The sequence below is a fragment of the Eubalaena glacialis genome, chromosome 2 (assembly GCF_028564815.1).
Source record: "Eubalaena glacialis isolate mEubGla1 chromosome 2, mEubGla1.1.hap2.+ XY, whole genome shotgun sequence".
In the NCBI taxonomy this organism is placed as follows: domain Eukaryota; kingdom Metazoa; phylum Chordata; class Mammalia; order Artiodactyla; family Balaenidae; genus Eubalaena; species Eubalaena glacialis.
In genome coordinates this window covers 107579444-107595605 of record NC_083717.1, presented here as the reverse complement: position 1 = coordinate 107595605, position 16162 = coordinate 107579444, and the positions used below count along the sequence as shown (strand labels likewise).

The window sequence follows — 16162 nt, the reverse complement described above, 5'->3', positions numbered from 1 at the left end:
TGCCGGGGCTGGTCACCCAGTTTAAGGCAGAATGGGGAGGGACATCAGGAAAAGAACACCGACCTTCAGGATGTGGTAAATGCAAATGTCCCTGTGAAACTACTTTCTCCCCAGGGTCCTTGGGCCACTCAGTCTGTTCTCCCCAGATTAGGGAGCAGTTTGCATATCTGGCTTGTAGACTAGCATTCTTAATTGGTTTAGGATTAGACGTCATCCATCTTGAACAGAATTCCTTGGGGTGTGTGGGCTGGACCTAGGGAAGAGGAGGTAAGGATGGGAAGGCCTGGACTGGTGACGGGTTAGGTCTGGGGCACGGCCTGGCAGAAAGCAACACTAGAAGCCCGAAAGGAAGTCTGAGAGGCGTACTGGTTTCCTCGCTGAAGCTTCTAGAACCAGAGCACCAAAGAAGGTGTGGCCCAGGGCCGATCCCGCCTCCTCCTCTCCCGGCGGAAGTTGCGAGGCAGTTACCGGAAGTCTTCCTGAGGCGGGGCCTGGCCTCTGGGGCGGCGCGGTGGGATCGACATGGCGACCGAGGGGGACGTGGAGCTAGAGTTGGAGACTGAGACCAGCGGCCCGGAGCGGCCTCCAGAGAAGCCACGGAAACATGACAGTGGGGCGGCAGACCTGGAGCGAGTCACCGACTATGCGGAAGAGAAGGAGATCCAGAGTTCCAATCTGGAGACGGTGAGGTTGGCCGGGATCCTGTCTGGGAGGGATGAGAGCAGAAGGGGCTTGGAGGCTGAAACTGGAAGCCCAGCTCCATGGGTCTCGATTTCCATGGTGGGAGGAGATAAGAGGGAAACTGAACCGTCATTGGAGCCCGCCGCTTGCGAAAAGGAACTTGATGGAGATTGGGTTTAAAATGGATCTCAGGTGCACAGAGTTGAATTAAACGTAGGTCCCGGTTCCTGGTACGCTCGTCATCGTGAATACACACCCACCCGCTTGTTACTGGTATTTTAGATTATTAGGAATTGTGGGTAGCAGAGCAGTAACTAGATCTGTCTTTCCTGTAGGCCATGTCTGTGATTGGGGATAGACGGTCCCGGGAGCAGAAAGCCAAACAGGAGCGGTAAGTCGTTTTACCTACGGGCCCCCCTCTTTCCCCCCAAAAAAGCCATCGTTAGGCCTTTGTACCTTGTACTGTTCTTCAACTCTATCGCCAATTTCTGCAGATCTAAGATGTACAACTTTACTCTTGTTGGTGGAAGGAAAGGCCTCCTGGCAACACCTGCTGCCTGCTGTAAATATTCCAGGGGATGGGATGTTAGGTGAGAGGGTGGGAGTCGTTTTGTATTTTCAGTCAACAGTGTTTACCAAGAGTCATTTATTTGTAAGGCACAGCTGGAAAAAATCCTTTCTGGGAGTTTATGGTGGAGGTAAAGAATGAGGACTAAGTACATGAATATTTGCAGGGAGAAGGAACTGGCAAAAGTCACTATCAAGAAGGAAGATCTGGAGCTGATAGTGAGTAGTAATGTCTAACTAGTGTATGGGTGGGGGAGATTTCTTTGTTTAATTTGGGTTGTTTCCTGAAACAAGTAGAGTCCTCATGTTTTGCTGGCACATTAATGCCCGGGAGGAGACTTAGGTAAAATCATTGATCCTTTTCCTGCAGATGACAGAGATGGAGATCTCGCGAGCAGCAGCAGAACGGAGCTTGAGGGAACACTTGGGGAACGTGGTAGAGGCTCTTATTGCCCTAACCAACTGATTTGTGTTTTCTCAGACCTACCCACTGGATTAACTTACTTCAATAAAGATGTCTTTTTTTTTTCCAAGTTGCAGTTTTATCATTTTGGATCAAGTGCAATGTATATCATATTGTATTTTATTGTGGGAAATTTACATGTTGGAGTATAACCCTTAATGAACCTATGTGAAGGATCAGTGTAGAAGAGTACCTCATGTTCAGATGCAGATGCTATGTGGCAGATCAGGCTCATTCATATGACTAGTTCTCAACAGCATTCAAGGTACACTTAGAGTCTCAGCAAAGTTTACTGTACTCCATGGCATGTGTCTCTAGGGTAGCTTATGAACAGCTGAAAGGCCAGTACCTGCCTAGGAGCCACTGTATATAGTTTTAAGTCACCAATCCAGTTCATAAACCACTGTGAGTTAGAATTTAGGTACTGAGGTGGTAACTACAATAGACGTTATCAAAGGTTATGTCTTATATAGAATTAATTTATGAAAGATTTTGATTTACTATTTTCTGAACCACAACACTTACACCTTGGATTCCATTTTCTAACCTGGAGAGAAAGCAATTTTACTTTAAAAGTTGATCAAATTTTTGATCACCAACTCACCCTTGCTGAGCTTGTTTCCTCAACTATAAAATGATACATAGATATGATAGGTTGTTGTAAGAATTCATGAGCAGGTGAATGTAGCTCTCACTCTCATTTTGGCTCTAGGATAATTCTTAGATTGTATCTCCTTCTGGCACATACAAGTGACTTCATATTATTTGCACTCGTATTTTTATTCTAGGACATTTAAGGATTTATGAGTGATTCTTCTAGTGGGGCATTTAAAGATTGTGAAAAGACCTTGCCTGTCTCATTTTTTTAAAAAAGATATTTATTTCTGGCTGAGTTGGGTCTTCGTTGCTGCGCGCGGGCTTTCCCTAGTTGTGGCGAGCAGGGGCTACTCTTGGTTGCAATGCACAGGCTTCTCATTGCAGTGGCTTCTCTTGTGGAGCACGGGCTCTAGGCGCGCGGGCTTCAGTAGTTGCAGCATGTGGGCTCAGTAGCTGTGGCTCGTGGGCTCTAGAGCGCAGGCTCAGTAGTTGTGGCACACAGGCTTAGTTGCTCCGCAGCATGTGGGATCATCCCGGACCAGGGCTCGAACCCGTGTCCCCTGCATTGGCAGGCGGATTCTTAACCACTGTGCCACCAAGGAAGTCCCCCCTTCTCATTTTTTAATGCAATTTAGAGATAGTCTTCCCACTGGTTAAATGTCATTCCTTATAACCCCTGGGACTCCTAATGCTCTGCCACATGCACAGTGGTCATGTGGTAAATATTAAATGGAAAAATTAAATTTAACTCTGCCAGTGACGTCTAGCATGTTGTCGCTACATTGCAACTCAGCACTGTGCCCTCGATATATGAGCTGGGCAAGGAGAAGATACTAGTATGCTACATGGATTCCTCATTTCATGTGTCCTGTTTTGTTCTATATACAGCTACAGTTTAGACAGCAAGGACAACCACATACACATTTGCTCATGGAATAAATCTAGATGCCACTTACAATACAGCCTGTCTAGCATCTGTGCTGGTTTCTGAGATCAAAGGGGATGATTAAAATGTGAAACATCATTTGCCTGCAATTCCCTGCTGTCTTTTATTTTAGTTAATAGGTAGATAATTGTCAGCCTGCACATTTTATTTCTGGTATGCTAAAAAACCTCTTGGTGTATGATTCTTTTATTTCTTGACACACACACACATAAATGGATCAAAAAGTAATGTTCATCTAGAAAAATTTACCCCAAAAATGCAAAACAGGTTTCAATGAGCTTAGATTTCCTGTACGGTAGAAGTAATGCATTGTCTGCTTACATGCCCATCCATTTTTCTAACCCAAGCTAAGGGCTGGAAAAAGAAACCTGGAAGAGTCCCAAGTGAATATGGGAAGCCAGAGCAGTAATGAAGCTGAAGATTTCTCAGAAATAGTCCTAAGTGGGGAGCCTCTAATCCTACCTGGACAGTGCTTTTCTGCAGGTTTCTCAGCATGAGTCCAAACCTCACAAAGCACCTTCAAAGACTAGGTTTGCCCAGTGTCACAAGTATGGCAGTAGGCTCAGCAGGCTGGATACAGGGGCCATGTAAATAGTAGTAAAAACAAATCAAGGACCAGATGCTGAGATTTCCCCTTGTGTCCCACAGTTGGAAGAATTAGTTGAACTCTAAGTAGTTTTCCGCTTCTTGGCAGATGGCCGCTCAAATACATCTCGTACCCCAGCTGCCTTTTGTTTAAAGAACTTTGTGTTCTGGGCACTCTCTTGGCCCCATGCTGAGTCAAAGGAGGTGGTGTCTTGATCCACGAGGTGGGTGTATTTGGTACGACCAGAGCGTCCAAAGTTCTTGACCTGTTAGGATAGATGATGAGTTATACCACCAGACATATCATGTCACAGCCCTCAATACGTTACTTTTCTCTTTCATGTCATTAAGGTACCCCATACCTGCATGACTTTGGGAAGAATGGTTTTGTTGAAATGATCCTCCAGGGTAGGTGCGCTGAAATCTCTCTTGTATACTTCTTCATCCTCATCCTGTAGAAAAGAGTCTTATCAATCTTGTGGTTTTATTTCTCATATATTCAAACTACACTTTTTTTAGAGATCATTTTTTAAAACCATTTTACTTATTTATTATTTTAATTAATTAATTTTTTTTGGCCGTGCTGTGCTGCATGTGGGATCTTAGTTCCCAGGCCAGGGATCGAACCCGTGCCCCCTGCAGTGGAAGCGCACACTTGTAACCACTGGACCACCAGGGAAGTCCCTCAAACTACAGATTTATTAAATTTTACAACAAGGCATAAAAAGAAAGCAGAGGGTATTGAACCTATTGAACCAAGAGCTTACATCTAGTTGAGGAGATGATAATCTTTTTTTCCTTTGTGTTGTCTTTTTCCTTCCTAAGTGTAGACATTTCCTGAAGGTTGGCTATATTCTTCTCTGCACTCAACATGTTCATTCACTCACATGATTTCAACTTCGTACAGGCCTCTCAAATCTCCAATCCTGATTCATCTACTGCCCAATACACATGTTAGCTTGGGTATTCTGGGATTTCAAACTCACATCTAAGGTGAAAACTGTATCCCTAACCTTTCTAAATCAGCCTCTTCCTGACTTAACTTCTGTTAATAGGACCAACATTCTCTCAATTACCTAGATTCTCATTACCTGGGTTATTATAGTTTTTCCCTGCAATCAATCTTACACATTTCATGGGATTAATGTTTCTAGAACACAACTGTCATTATACCTCTGTTCTGCTCAAAAACTTTCAATGGTTCTCTACTTTATTAAATAAGCACAGTTCCTCTGTGTACTAGTCAAGGCCAAATGCTATGTAGCCTTAATCTACTCCTTGCCTTTACAGATGATACTTTTTGCCTCCATTTCTTGTTCCTTTACATGGAATGTCTTCCTACCCCTGAATGTCAGGAAGTCTATACATCTTAATTTTTTTAAAAAAAAGATTTATTTATTTATTTGGCTGCACTGGGTCTTAGTTGCAGCAGGTGGGATCTTCCTTGCAGCACGCAGGATCCTTAGTTGTGGCATGCAGGATCTTTTTTTTCTTTTAGTTGCAGCATGCGGGATCTAGTTCCCTGACCAGGGGTCAAACCTGAGCCCCCTGCATTGGGAGTGTGGAGCCTTAGCCACTGGACCACCAGGGAAGTTCCAGAAAGTCTATATATCTTAACTGTCACCTCCTTGATGTTACCCTTTTCAATCTTCTACCAAATGTAACACCTCTCTCTTCGGAAGTCCCTTAGTACTTTCACTGTTCCTTATGTTACAGTAGATATTTGCCTTAGCTCTATTATTAGATTGTAAGCCTTCTGAGGGCAAGGATTATATAACCTGTAGCTGTGCTAAACAGTAGTACCCTTCATACAGTAGATGCTCAAAAGGTTTACTTAATGAACTGTATAAAATAACTATAGAGAATAGTTTCAAATCAACATATAAGTAAGACTATAATGTTATGATACAGATCATAAACATATGTGCTGAAAGAATTAAAATAGTACCATTTTGGTTAAGGAAAGTTTCATGGAAGAGCTGAGTCCTTTAACCAAACATACTTTCAGAGTAATCTTTTCCCTTCAGCTATAGAAAGGCCAATTTAAAGGTAGGACAATTAAACAGTTTTCATGAAACCAACTTTTCTCCTTGTTAGAGTCTGAGAGTCCCTCATTTAATCTCAGAAGCCATTTCAACTTCACTCTCCTTGTCCAGATGAGAAGAGTTGATATTTGAGTATGTGCACCAAAAGACTCTCACATAAACCTTTCCTTATGTATCACAGTCAGCAATGCACTGCTTCCTTAAGGAGCTTGATTATTTAAGCTGCTGAAATGCTTAAGCAATGATATTTTATGACTTTGAAGCAGTATAAGAAGTAATTCATAATCTCCACTGACTCCTATCTTGAAAACTACATGGGCTGGAAAACTACATTAATAAGCAAACATTTCCTGCTGAGCAGATAGACTGAAACTGATTTTGGAGGGAGAGGAATAAGGAATCCTCCAGTGAAGTTTTAAAAATTTTCTACAGTGAAAGGCAGGAATTAGCTGCAGTAGGGATATTTAAGGTTTGCTATACAGCATTTGAAAAAGCTAGTCTAGTTTTTGATAAAAACTTCTTTAACATCAGGAAATAGTTTGACAAACCACATGCTATTAGAGTAATAAATGTAACCAATTCTCCCATTCCCTTTCCTGCTCTCTCTCTATTAAGGAATTATCACGAGTGTTAACCCAAATAATTTGGAAGAAGTCCTTTTCACTTTATACAGGGTTAATGGACTGATATTTTGACTTTGGTTTTTATATGAAGAACAAAGATGATGGCATTACACATAATGGTTAGATAATTAACAATTTTTTTGGTTAGACTTAGTCACTTTCTGTCAGCTCAGAATGAAGTAAATTAAACTTATGCCACCCAAACATGAGTTAATGTAAAGCTCTTTGCAGAGCCTGGTTTTCTCATAACCAAAATTTCTCACTCAGCTATGGATAATGATATCTAAGTGATTTGGGGAACCCAAACAGTCTAGTATCTATATAGATCACTCTCTATTTCAGTTCCTCAATTCTTCTATTACATCATTTCCTCCTTCCGAGAGCTGGGGCCAGAAGAGAACAGTTGCTGCTACATCTAAAATCCTGTTGCCAATGCTTTCCTCTATTTGGTTTTATATTCTTCAGAGGCAAAAAGCAAATGAGAAAGTTGACCACTGGCAAGTGGAAGTAACATCCCAGGACCAGGGAAATGGGGAGTTATTCCTACTGCCCCATTTTCCCATTCTCTTTTCACTTCTTACCATGAAGAAGGCACCCCGGTGATAATACTTCTGTAAGAACTTATATTTGCCCTTAACAGCTTTGTTGGTAATGACTTTGCCATTTGCCCGAAGCTCAGCTCGCCTCTCTTCCTCAGTCAGGTTTCGCATGCGTTCAATTTCTGCTTTCTCCTTTTCAAGCCTGTCCAGAGAACAAAACTATTTATTAGTATCATTTTAGCTTCAGAAAGACCCAGTTATCTGAATATGACACAGTCCCACCTCCTTTCAACCATCATTCATCTTCATCAATTCTAGTTATTACCTGTTAGGAATCAAGATCGGGAGCTCAATAAATAAGAGGGTGATGTAGTCTTCATTATGCTCGCATGCTCGCAAGACCAGGTTTTGCAAACTTCTGAAAGCTGATTCTAGCCTTTTTGAGGTTTAGACATACTACCACTGCTTGATTTTATAACATTAGTAATTTCCCTTCCCTAAAAAGCCTTCTTAGTTTAAAAAAAATCAGAATTTAAAATAACTCTGGGGACTTCCCTGGTGGCGCAGTGGTTAAGAATCTGCCTGCCAATGCAGGGGACACGGGTTCGAGCCCTGGTCCGGGAAGATACCACATGCCGCGGAGCAGCTAAGCTCGTGTGCCACCACTACTGAGCCTGCGCTCTAGAGCCCGTGTGCCACAACTACTGAAGCCCGGTGCCTAGAGCCCGTGCTCTGCAACAAGAGAAGCCACCGCAATGAGAAGCCCATGCACCGCAACAAAGAGTAGCCCCCGCTCGCCACAAGTAGAGAAAGCCCACGCGCAGCAATGAAAACCCAACACAGCCAAAAATAAATAAATAAATAAATAAATCTATATATTAAAAAACAAATAACTCTATAAAAGTTTACTGGTATTTCTTTAGTAATGTGCTTATATGCCACAAACCAAGGATCACCCTCATTAATTAAACTGCGTGACTTTAACCTTTTTTTTGGGGTGCAGTCATAGATCCCTTTTCTTAAAAAACTGCAAATAAACACATAATTTTTCATACAATGTTAAAGGGTACATGGACTCCTCGAAGCCCAGGATAAAAACCTTAGAAACTGCAGGCTGAGGACAGAGTCTTCTATTGAGGGATTACAATCTGGGATTACCCTCTCTCATTCCTAGTAATTTTTAGGAATGGGTGATGCAGCTCAGAAATGATTCTGCTCTAACACAGTGATTGTGGTAGATTATTTAAATGCCACAAATTCTTTCCCTCACAGTATGCATGTCCCTTTGCAGAAATGACATGTGAGCTTCAAAAGACCTTGCCAGCTTCCACCTTTGCCCTCTTAGAATGCTGCCCTGAGACCATTATGTAAGGAAACTAGTCTAGCCTACTGAAGAAGAAGTGAGGCATCGTAACTGACAGCGCCAACTACCAGACACATGAGTGAAGCCCAGTCAATCTTCCAGCTGGACGCAACTACATAAGAGAACCCAGGTGAAATCAGCAGAGGAACTGCATAGCCAACCTCCAAAATTGTGCGAATTGTTTCAAGTCACTTACTTTTGGGTTGGGTTGTTATGCAACAACAGATAACTGATTACAGTGAGTAACTTGTGTGTGTCTACTAGGAAACTACTAAAGTGAGTATCAGCTGGCACTCTATCGTGGAGAAACACGGACAAAATGTGTTTCTTTTCCCTGATTTTATTGTAAAAGCCACATTCCAATGTATGGGGAACCCACCCAGTTGCAGGAACCCTAAAGGAAGCTAGAATGGAACTCATAGTAGGTGTGGAGCCTCAGAGCTACCCTACTAGGAACCTGTCCCACCAGTGGTATTAAACTCTAGGCCCATCCTATTACTCACGCTTCTCGATCTTCTCTGTCCCTCTTGATTCTCTTCAGCTCCCGAACTTTCCACGCCTCATATTCCTCCTCATCATTTTCATCGTCAGTGTTGAGTGCATCCAGTGCAGCCAGGGACCGCTTGTTCTCCTCCAGCTCTTTCTTGGTCTCCTCTTCTACAATCTGGATAGGGAGAACAGTTCAAATGTTGGACTTCCTTATTCTCCTCAGACAGACCTAAACACACAACTCCTTGCACTCAATCCTCACAGCTACCCCCAGTACCTTGAGTGTGTACTTGCGCCTCTCCTCAGCCATGCGTTTCGCCTCCTGCTCCAGCTCCTTCTGTTTCAATGCTTCAGCCTCACGTTCCTGAACTGTTACCCGGTCCTTCCTACAGCACAGAGGTCCTGTTAATTACCCAAAGCCCTTATAGTGGAGGTCTTTGTTCCCCTAAATTAAGTCCTATCCAAACCAGACAAAGCCCAACAATCTCTGGCTCTATTATTTGCAAAGAGCCAAAAATGGGAGTCATTCCTGGTTTTCAGAGCATCAAAATTCCATTCATCTTTGAGAATTGCCTGAATAGCAAGAAACCTGCTGGACTGTAGGATTTCTAGCCATTAGGAAAGGAATAGGAATTTGCTCTTCAAGCTTGATTTTGTGTTTAAAAGAATATAAGACCTTGGAAGGTATGTTTCCTTTAAGTGGAAAAGGAGATGTGAAAACAAACTCAGTCTCCCTGCTAACAAGATATTCCTCAGCAAATACCCTGCCGAGTTGGGACACTGGGCAGAAGACTTTTACTTGGTGCTTACATTTCAGAAGAGTGTGAGAGAGAAAAGAGGCTTCCATCTTCAGACCTGGAAAGCAGTAATTATTTCCAGGATTCAGGCCTGGTTTGTGAGATACTTACTTCCGAATGAAAACTGGCTTAAGGCGAGGCTCCATCTCATCTTCACTGTCTGTGTACTCTTCATACTCAGACTCTGATTCTGACTCCTCCCCAGAACGTCCCTCATCTTCCACCTCCATGACTTCCAACTCTTCATTTTTTCTCTCCTGCGCTCGTTGACGCATCATGCCACGGCGCCGTTCTATTTCCTGTCAAGTTACATGTCCAAGCCAGTCAGGTAATTGGCCTGTGCTCTGAGATGTCTTTTTATTTTAACCTCATCAAGCTCAACAAATTCTGATATGAGTAAATGCAACTTAGTACCATTCTATTTCTTTTTTTTTTTTAACATCTTTATTACAGTATAATTGCTTTACAATGGTGTGTTAGTTTCTGCTTTATAACAAAGTGAATCAGTTATACATATACATATGTCCCCATATCTCTTCCCTCTTGCATCTCCCTCCCTCCCACCCTCCCTATCCCACCCCTCTAGGTGGTCAGAAAGCACCGAGCTGATCTCCCTGTGCTATGCGGCTGCTTCCCACTAGCTATCTATTTTATGTTTAGTACCATTCTATTTCAATCCTATCCCCAATAAGCAGGGAACACTGGATCAGACTTCTGCCAAAAGCAGATATCTTGTGCCTTTAAGGCCTCATCAAAGGAGCACAAGCTCTAACTTCTTCTTGTACCCAGAAAGAACTTCCCACTTTCTGAAATTATACCTCATCATCAATCTCTTCCTCTTCTTCTTCACTGCTATCTTCTCGTTCCATGCGCCAAGCATCTCCTTCCACTTCGGAGTCACTTTCTCCAACCACTTCAGGTTCCACTATTTTCCGATGTCGAGCCAATCTGAAAGACAGTGTCCAAGTGTAACACCAACCTCACAAAAACGAAGGGGCATCAACCACATTTCCTTAGTCACAGAGCACCTGGACATTATGTTTGCTTTTATTAGCACTGAAGTCTTGAGATGAGGAAACCGAGGGGCAGATTAAAGAAACCAACTCAAAGTGTTAGAACAAATAGTCAAGTTGGACCCAAAACATTACATGTATGCTGAGGCACCCTGGGGCACTGCAGCAAATGTAGATGGGTGCACTGGGATATATTTTAAAGCTCAAGGTAGTTCACAATTTCAACAGTAGATCACACTATGTTTCCTTTCAATGATATATCTTAGTAAAACTGGGTTTTTTGGGCTGCTGTGATAAAAAGCAAGTACTGCATGAAAGTCAATATGCAACAGGAAATGAGTGACAGTGCCAATGTGACTCTAAGGTTTGAGAAGTTGTCAGTGCCCAAGAGACACGCAAACCCCAGTAGTAAGTAACTGTGGTTATGTAAAAATGAAATAAAAATGTTTTTTCTTTTATACATATTATATTTTTCAAGTGGCTAAGTTGCTAGGACATAAATATTAAATCATTTGGATCTAACTACTTAATAAAATAAACAGAATTGTTTGGGCCCAGGGCTCTGTGAAAAAACTCCTGAGACAATATGAACTGTGGAAGTTTGGGGCCTCTGGCCTCCTCTGTAAGGTAATGTCTCAGTCAATACACAATACACAAAATCCCTCATTGGGAGGCTCGCTTTCTGACATCAGTCCTTTTTTCCTACTTCATCAGTGTCATTTCTCCTCATTGGCCTTTAGAATAAATGCATGGCTAAAATCAAATTTCTCAAATTTTATAAAACATCTTTGTGCTAAAAAGACTCAACAAACCAACCAACGGTCTGTGTTTTCCATCCCCTTAATGAATTATTTTCCTAACCCCACTGTGCCTGTTTGCTCACTTGTAAAAATGGGGATAACACTACCTACCTCATAAGGTTATTATGTGGATTACAAGAATTAGTAAATGTAATATACCTGGAACAGTGCCTGGCACATAGTAAGTACTATTCAAGTATTAGCTATTACTGCTGTTGTTCCTATTAATTAACCTGTAGGGGTTCAGGTCCAGGCAAACATAACCCTAGTCATTACCTCTCCTCCACATCTTCACTAATACGGTTCTGCAAACGCCGTAGCCGAGGGTCGCTAGATGAATCCTCCTCCTGTTCCTCAGGCTCTGCTTCTTGTTCTTTGGCTTTCTTAATGAACTGAAACTCTTCATCCTCCTCATCTGAGGACTCCATAGGGGCATAGTCTGGCCTCTTTCCCGACACATAACGTTTTACCTTCACTTTTTCCATCGAAATCTCACCTGGGTGAGAAAGATAACTTATGTTTCAGTAGGCTCTTTCCCAATGTCCTTCAACCCTTGGCCTTTCCAGGTAGAGCCCTGTATTCCTGGCAAACCAGAGTCCAAGCAGGAGAAGAGAGCCATTACCCAACCATCTACTCATCTAATGCTGTTTTCCTACAAAGGCCAAGTCATGCGAAGGCATTCTTGTGAACACCAACACTAATGATAATGAGGCTTAGCTTGGGTACAATGAAGTGGAGGAAGGTGGGCAGTGAAACGATAGAAAAAGTCCCCCCAAATAGGGAGACTACCTCCAACACAAATTCATGCTATTCCACCTCAACTATGTGCTTAAGCGACTTATTTGTAATAGTGCCCAGCACACAGTAAGGATGACTTAAGTGGGAATATAAAATTAAAATACTGCTCATTCTTTTAGTTCGAGACTTTTCCGTGGCAGCCTTTATAAATTACCATATAACGCAATCTTATAATCTTTATTTCTACCTTCTTTTCTTTTAGCTTATGTGCTACCAAACCTGCAAGAGTAGATTATCTGTGTTTTACAAATACCAACAATTCCAGTGAACAGAAAATCAGTGAAAACTAACCAACAAATTTTATAAGATGAATAACCAAACTGTACAATTCAAGGGAAAATTTTAGGTGGATTTCACTTATGAACATATACAAAAATACTAAATAACATAATAGCAAATGTATTCAGGCAGTGTAAAAACTAACCAAAAAACCTCTCTAAGCTATAGTGACATAACAGGATTTAGCCCAGGACTACAAGCATGGCTTAACCTTAGAAAATTAACAGGGAAAAAAGTAATGTACTATTTAAAGTTTATATATTTATGGGACTTCCCTGGTGGTCCAGTGGTAAAGAATCCACCTTCCAATGCAGGGGACGTGGGTTCAATCCCTGATTGGGGAACTAAGATCCCACATGGTGCAGGGCAACTAAGCCTGCACGCCACAACTACTGAGCTCACGTGCCTCAACGAGAGAGCCCACGTGTCGCAACTAAGACCCGACGCAGCCAAAAAAATAAATAAAATAAATAAATATTAAAAAAAAGAATGAGAAATCACAACAAAATAAAAATTAAAAAAATAAAGTTTATATATTTAAAGTCACATAATCTAACAATAGATACAGCAAACATTATATTTAATGATAAAACATTAGAAGCATTCCTTTAAAAAAAAGTGGGCATCATTAGGTTGTCCCTATCATACCTTCTGATCAACATTATATTATGGTTTTAATTAGTGCAATAAGAAAAGAAAAAGAGATAAAAGGTAAGAATTGAAAAGGAAGAAACTGCCACAATTTACAGACTACATGATTACTTATGTAGAAAATACAAGATAACCAACAGATAAGTTAAAAAAAATTCAAGAAGAATGCTGGATAAACGTTAGATAAAAATAAATGTGCCTGTACATCGGCTACCTATAATTAGATAATACAGTTTAAAAATACTATTTACAATAGCAACTAATCTGTAACATATTAAGGAATAAATCAACAAATGACATAGGCCTTTAGGAGGAAAAATATATAATTGTATTTAAAGATATAAAAGATCAAAATAAACAGAGGAATATATCATGTTCAAGGATGAGAAGTTGGCAACTGTGCCCGAGTTGATCGATAAATGTGTGATCTATAATTTTAATGCAATTTCATTAAAAGCTGTTCCCAGGCTGATTTTAAAATCATATGGAAGAACAGGAGGTCAAAAAGAGCCAAGACAATTCTGAAGAACAAGGTGAGGTAAGAGACTTTAACAGACACCTCAGCAAAGAAGATATAAAGATGGCAAATAAGCATGTGAAAAGATGCTCCACATTATATGTCTTTAGGGAAATGCAAATTAAAAAAAACAATGGGGCTTCCCTGGTGGCGCAGTGGTTAAGAATCTGCCTGCCAATGCAGGGGACACGGGTTCGAGCCCTGGTCTGGGAGGATCCCACATGCCGCGGAGCAACTAAGCCCGTGAGCCACAACTACTGAGCCTGCGCGTCTGGAGCCTGTGCTCCGCAACGGGAGAGGCCGCGACAGTGAGAGGCCTGCGCACCGCGATGAAGAGTGGTCCCCGCTCGCCACAACTGGAGAAAGCCCTCGCACAGAAACGAAGACCCAACACAGCCAAAAATAATAAATAAATAAATAAATTAAAAAAAAACAAAAAAACAGTGAGATACCACTACACACATATTAGGCTGTCCAAAATCCAGAGTTCTGACAATACCAAATGCTGGTGAGAATGTGGAGCAACAGGAACTCTAATTCACTGCTGGTGGGAATGCAAAATGGCACAACCACTTTGAAAGATAGTTTGGTGGTTTCTTACAAAACTAAGCATACTCTTACCATATGATTCAGCAATTGTAATCCTTGGTATTTACCCAAAGGAGCTGAAAACTTATGTCCACACAAAATCCTGCACACGGATATTTATTGCAGCTTTGTTCATAACTGCCAAAACTTGTAAGCAACCAAGATGTCCTTTACCAGGTGAATGGGTAAATAGACCGTGGTACATCCAGATGATGGAATATTACTCAGCAATTAAAAAAAAAAGAGCTATCGAGCCATGAAAAGATATGAAGGAACCTTAAATGCATAGTAAAAATACTGTGTGATGCCATAATGATGAATAAATGTCCCTATACATTTGTCCAAATCTACAGAATGCACAACACCAGAGTGAACCTTAATGTAAACCACCGACTTTGGGTGATAATGATGTGTCAATGTAGGTTCACCCTACCCTAGAGAAATTCTTACACAAGTGCACTAAAGAGACATGTTTAAGCACTGTTTGTAACAAGAGAAAAAGTAACAAAACAACACTGTCCCTCAGCAGGGAGCAAACTGTGGTTTAATTATATAATGGAACTCATACGCAGTTAAAATGAATGAATAAGATCTTCATGTATTCAAAGAATACTTCTCAAAAAAAGATGTTGAGTCAAAAAAAAAAAAAGCAGGTTGCACAAGGATAGGTACCGTATATTAAAAAAAAAAAAAAAGAATTGACAATATTTTTCAAATACTTTACTGAAAAAACTCTAACTTTCAGTCTGACTTCCCAAACAGGTAGAGTTTTCCTTCATCCATCTGCACCTATCCTTTAAGGATCAAGTTAAATACCCCAATCTGAAGAGATTATTCCTTCTCTGCCCTCCCTAAGCACTTCGTTTATATCACCTATGTGACAGGTATTATAGGTGCGAAAGACCGTACACCTGCTTAGAATGTGCCTCTTTTTGCATGTCTCACATCTAGTAGACTATGAGTTCCGAACACCACTGTCTTACACCATTTTGTATTCAATTTAACAAATACAGGCACTGCGTTGGTTGAAGGGATAAAAAGTTTAATAAGATAGAGTTCCTGCCTCAAGGAGGTTATGAGCTTATGATGTAGTAGAGGGAGAGGGACATGTAATTAACAACGATAAGAGTTATAAAAGCATCATAAACAGACTATGGATAACAAAAGAGGGATTGTATCCCACACAACACCTTGCAAACAGCAGGCATTCACTATATTTATTACTCTAACTTATTGGTGGAGGCCAAGGCAACAGGGTGCTTGCTGTAGGAGAGAGCACACAGGCTCTAGTAACAGGATGAGACCGAAGTAGCTTTTTTTCCCCTAAGCAACGCGACTGGATGCCCGTTTGATGGGGAAAGTCGAAGAAATAGGGGGCAAGTTCGTAAGGGTCGGTGGGGTTGACGTGGTGGGCCCGGGGTAGGTTTGGAATATGCTGGGGAAAGAGGTAAGATCCGACTGGAAAGCCGCTCAGCACAGTACCTTTCTCATTGCGAACCGGGACGGCCCCAGCCGTAGACTGAATGGGCGGTTGTTTCATGAGTGAGCTTGGGACCGACATGTTGACGGCAGCGGCAGTGACTCCCAAAACTTGACTGATTCCAAACTGAACAGAACAGAACAACGTCAACGAACAGAAAAAAACCTCTTCCCCGAAGACCACTGTACACTGCTGCGCCACTCACTGATAGAAACACCACTTACGGCTGAGCTAGAAAAACCGGAAATATGCGACCAGAGGATTGTGGGATTGTGGAGGACGTCTGGGCGTCTACGGCTAGAACGTCGAGTCTGTTACTGCGCATGTTCTTAGGCTGCCCT

The 16162-nt window shown here is 41.6% G+C and overlaps 2 protein-coding genes across 3 annotated transcripts; one reads left to right on the top strand and one right to left on the bottom strand.

Annotated features, from left to right (window-relative positions):
• Positions 1-474: 474 nt before the first annotated feature.
• On the top strand, positions 475-1781 carry HYPK (huntingtin interacting protein K). 2 transcript variants are annotated; one of them, XM_061180363.1, is made up of 4 exons: positions 475-684; positions 1017-1072; positions 1416-1467; positions 1619-1781. In XM_061180363.1, exons 1-4 carry the CDS (start codon positions 523-525, stop codon positions 1712-1714), a joined length of 366 nt encoding a protein of 121 aa, XP_061036346.1. In that variant the 5' UTR covers positions 475-522; the 3' UTR covers positions 1715-1781. The 2 variants fall into 2 exon arrangements, with proteins under 2 accessions (XP_061036346.1, XP_061036347.1); XM_061180364.1 differs by lacking the exons at positions 1017-1072; positions 1619-1781 and having other exon boundaries at positions 498-684; positions 1416-1475.
• Positions 1782-3424: 1643 nt separating this feature from the next.
• On the bottom strand, positions 3425-16067 carry MFAP1 (microfibril associated protein 1). The gene is made up of 10 exons (XM_061182217.1): positions 16046-16067; positions 15824-15947; positions 11785-12004; positions 10514-10643; positions 9807-9994; positions 9176-9284; positions 8913-9073; positions 7089-7248; positions 4202-4291; positions 3425-4105 (listed from the first exon to the last, which is right to left on the bottom strand). Exons 2-10 carry the CDS (start codon positions 15900-15902, stop codon positions 3923-3925), a joined length of 1320 nt encoding a protein of 439 aa, XP_061038200.1. The 5' UTR covers positions 15903-15947; positions 16046-16067; the 3' UTR covers positions 3425-3922.
• Positions 16068-16162: the final 95 nt, after the last annotated feature.

What these genes read in the sequence shown, in the direction of transcription:
- MFAP1 (XM_061182217.1), bottom strand. Translation starts at nt 15,902, where the DNA reads ATGTCGGTCCCAAGCTCACTCATGAAACAACCGCCCATTCAGTCTACG. An exon ending in GACAGAGAAGATCGAGAAGC is followed by an intron (nt 7,249 to 8,912) that starts GTGAGTAATAGG and finishes TTCTCTGGACAG; the next exon opens with GCTTGAAAAGGAGAAAGCAG. An exon ending in ACCGGGGTGCCTTCTTCATG is followed by an intron (nt 4,292 to 7,088) that starts GTAAGAAGTGAA and finishes TCTTTTCTACAG; the next exon opens with GATGAGGATGAAGAAGTATA.
- HYPK (XM_061180363.1), top strand. Translation starts at nt 523, where the DNA reads ATGGCGACCGAGGGGGACGTGGAGCTAGAGTTGGAGACTGAGACCAGC. An exon ending in AGAGTTCCAATCTGGAGACG is followed by an intron (nt 685 to 1,016) that starts GTGAGGTTGGCC and finishes TCTTTCCTGTAG; the next exon opens with GCCATGTCTGTGATTGGGGA. An exon ending in CAGAAAGCCAAACAGGAGCG is followed by an intron (nt 1,073 to 1,415) that starts GTAAGTCGTTTT and finishes GAATATTTGCAG; the next exon opens with GGAGAAGGAACTGGCAAAAG.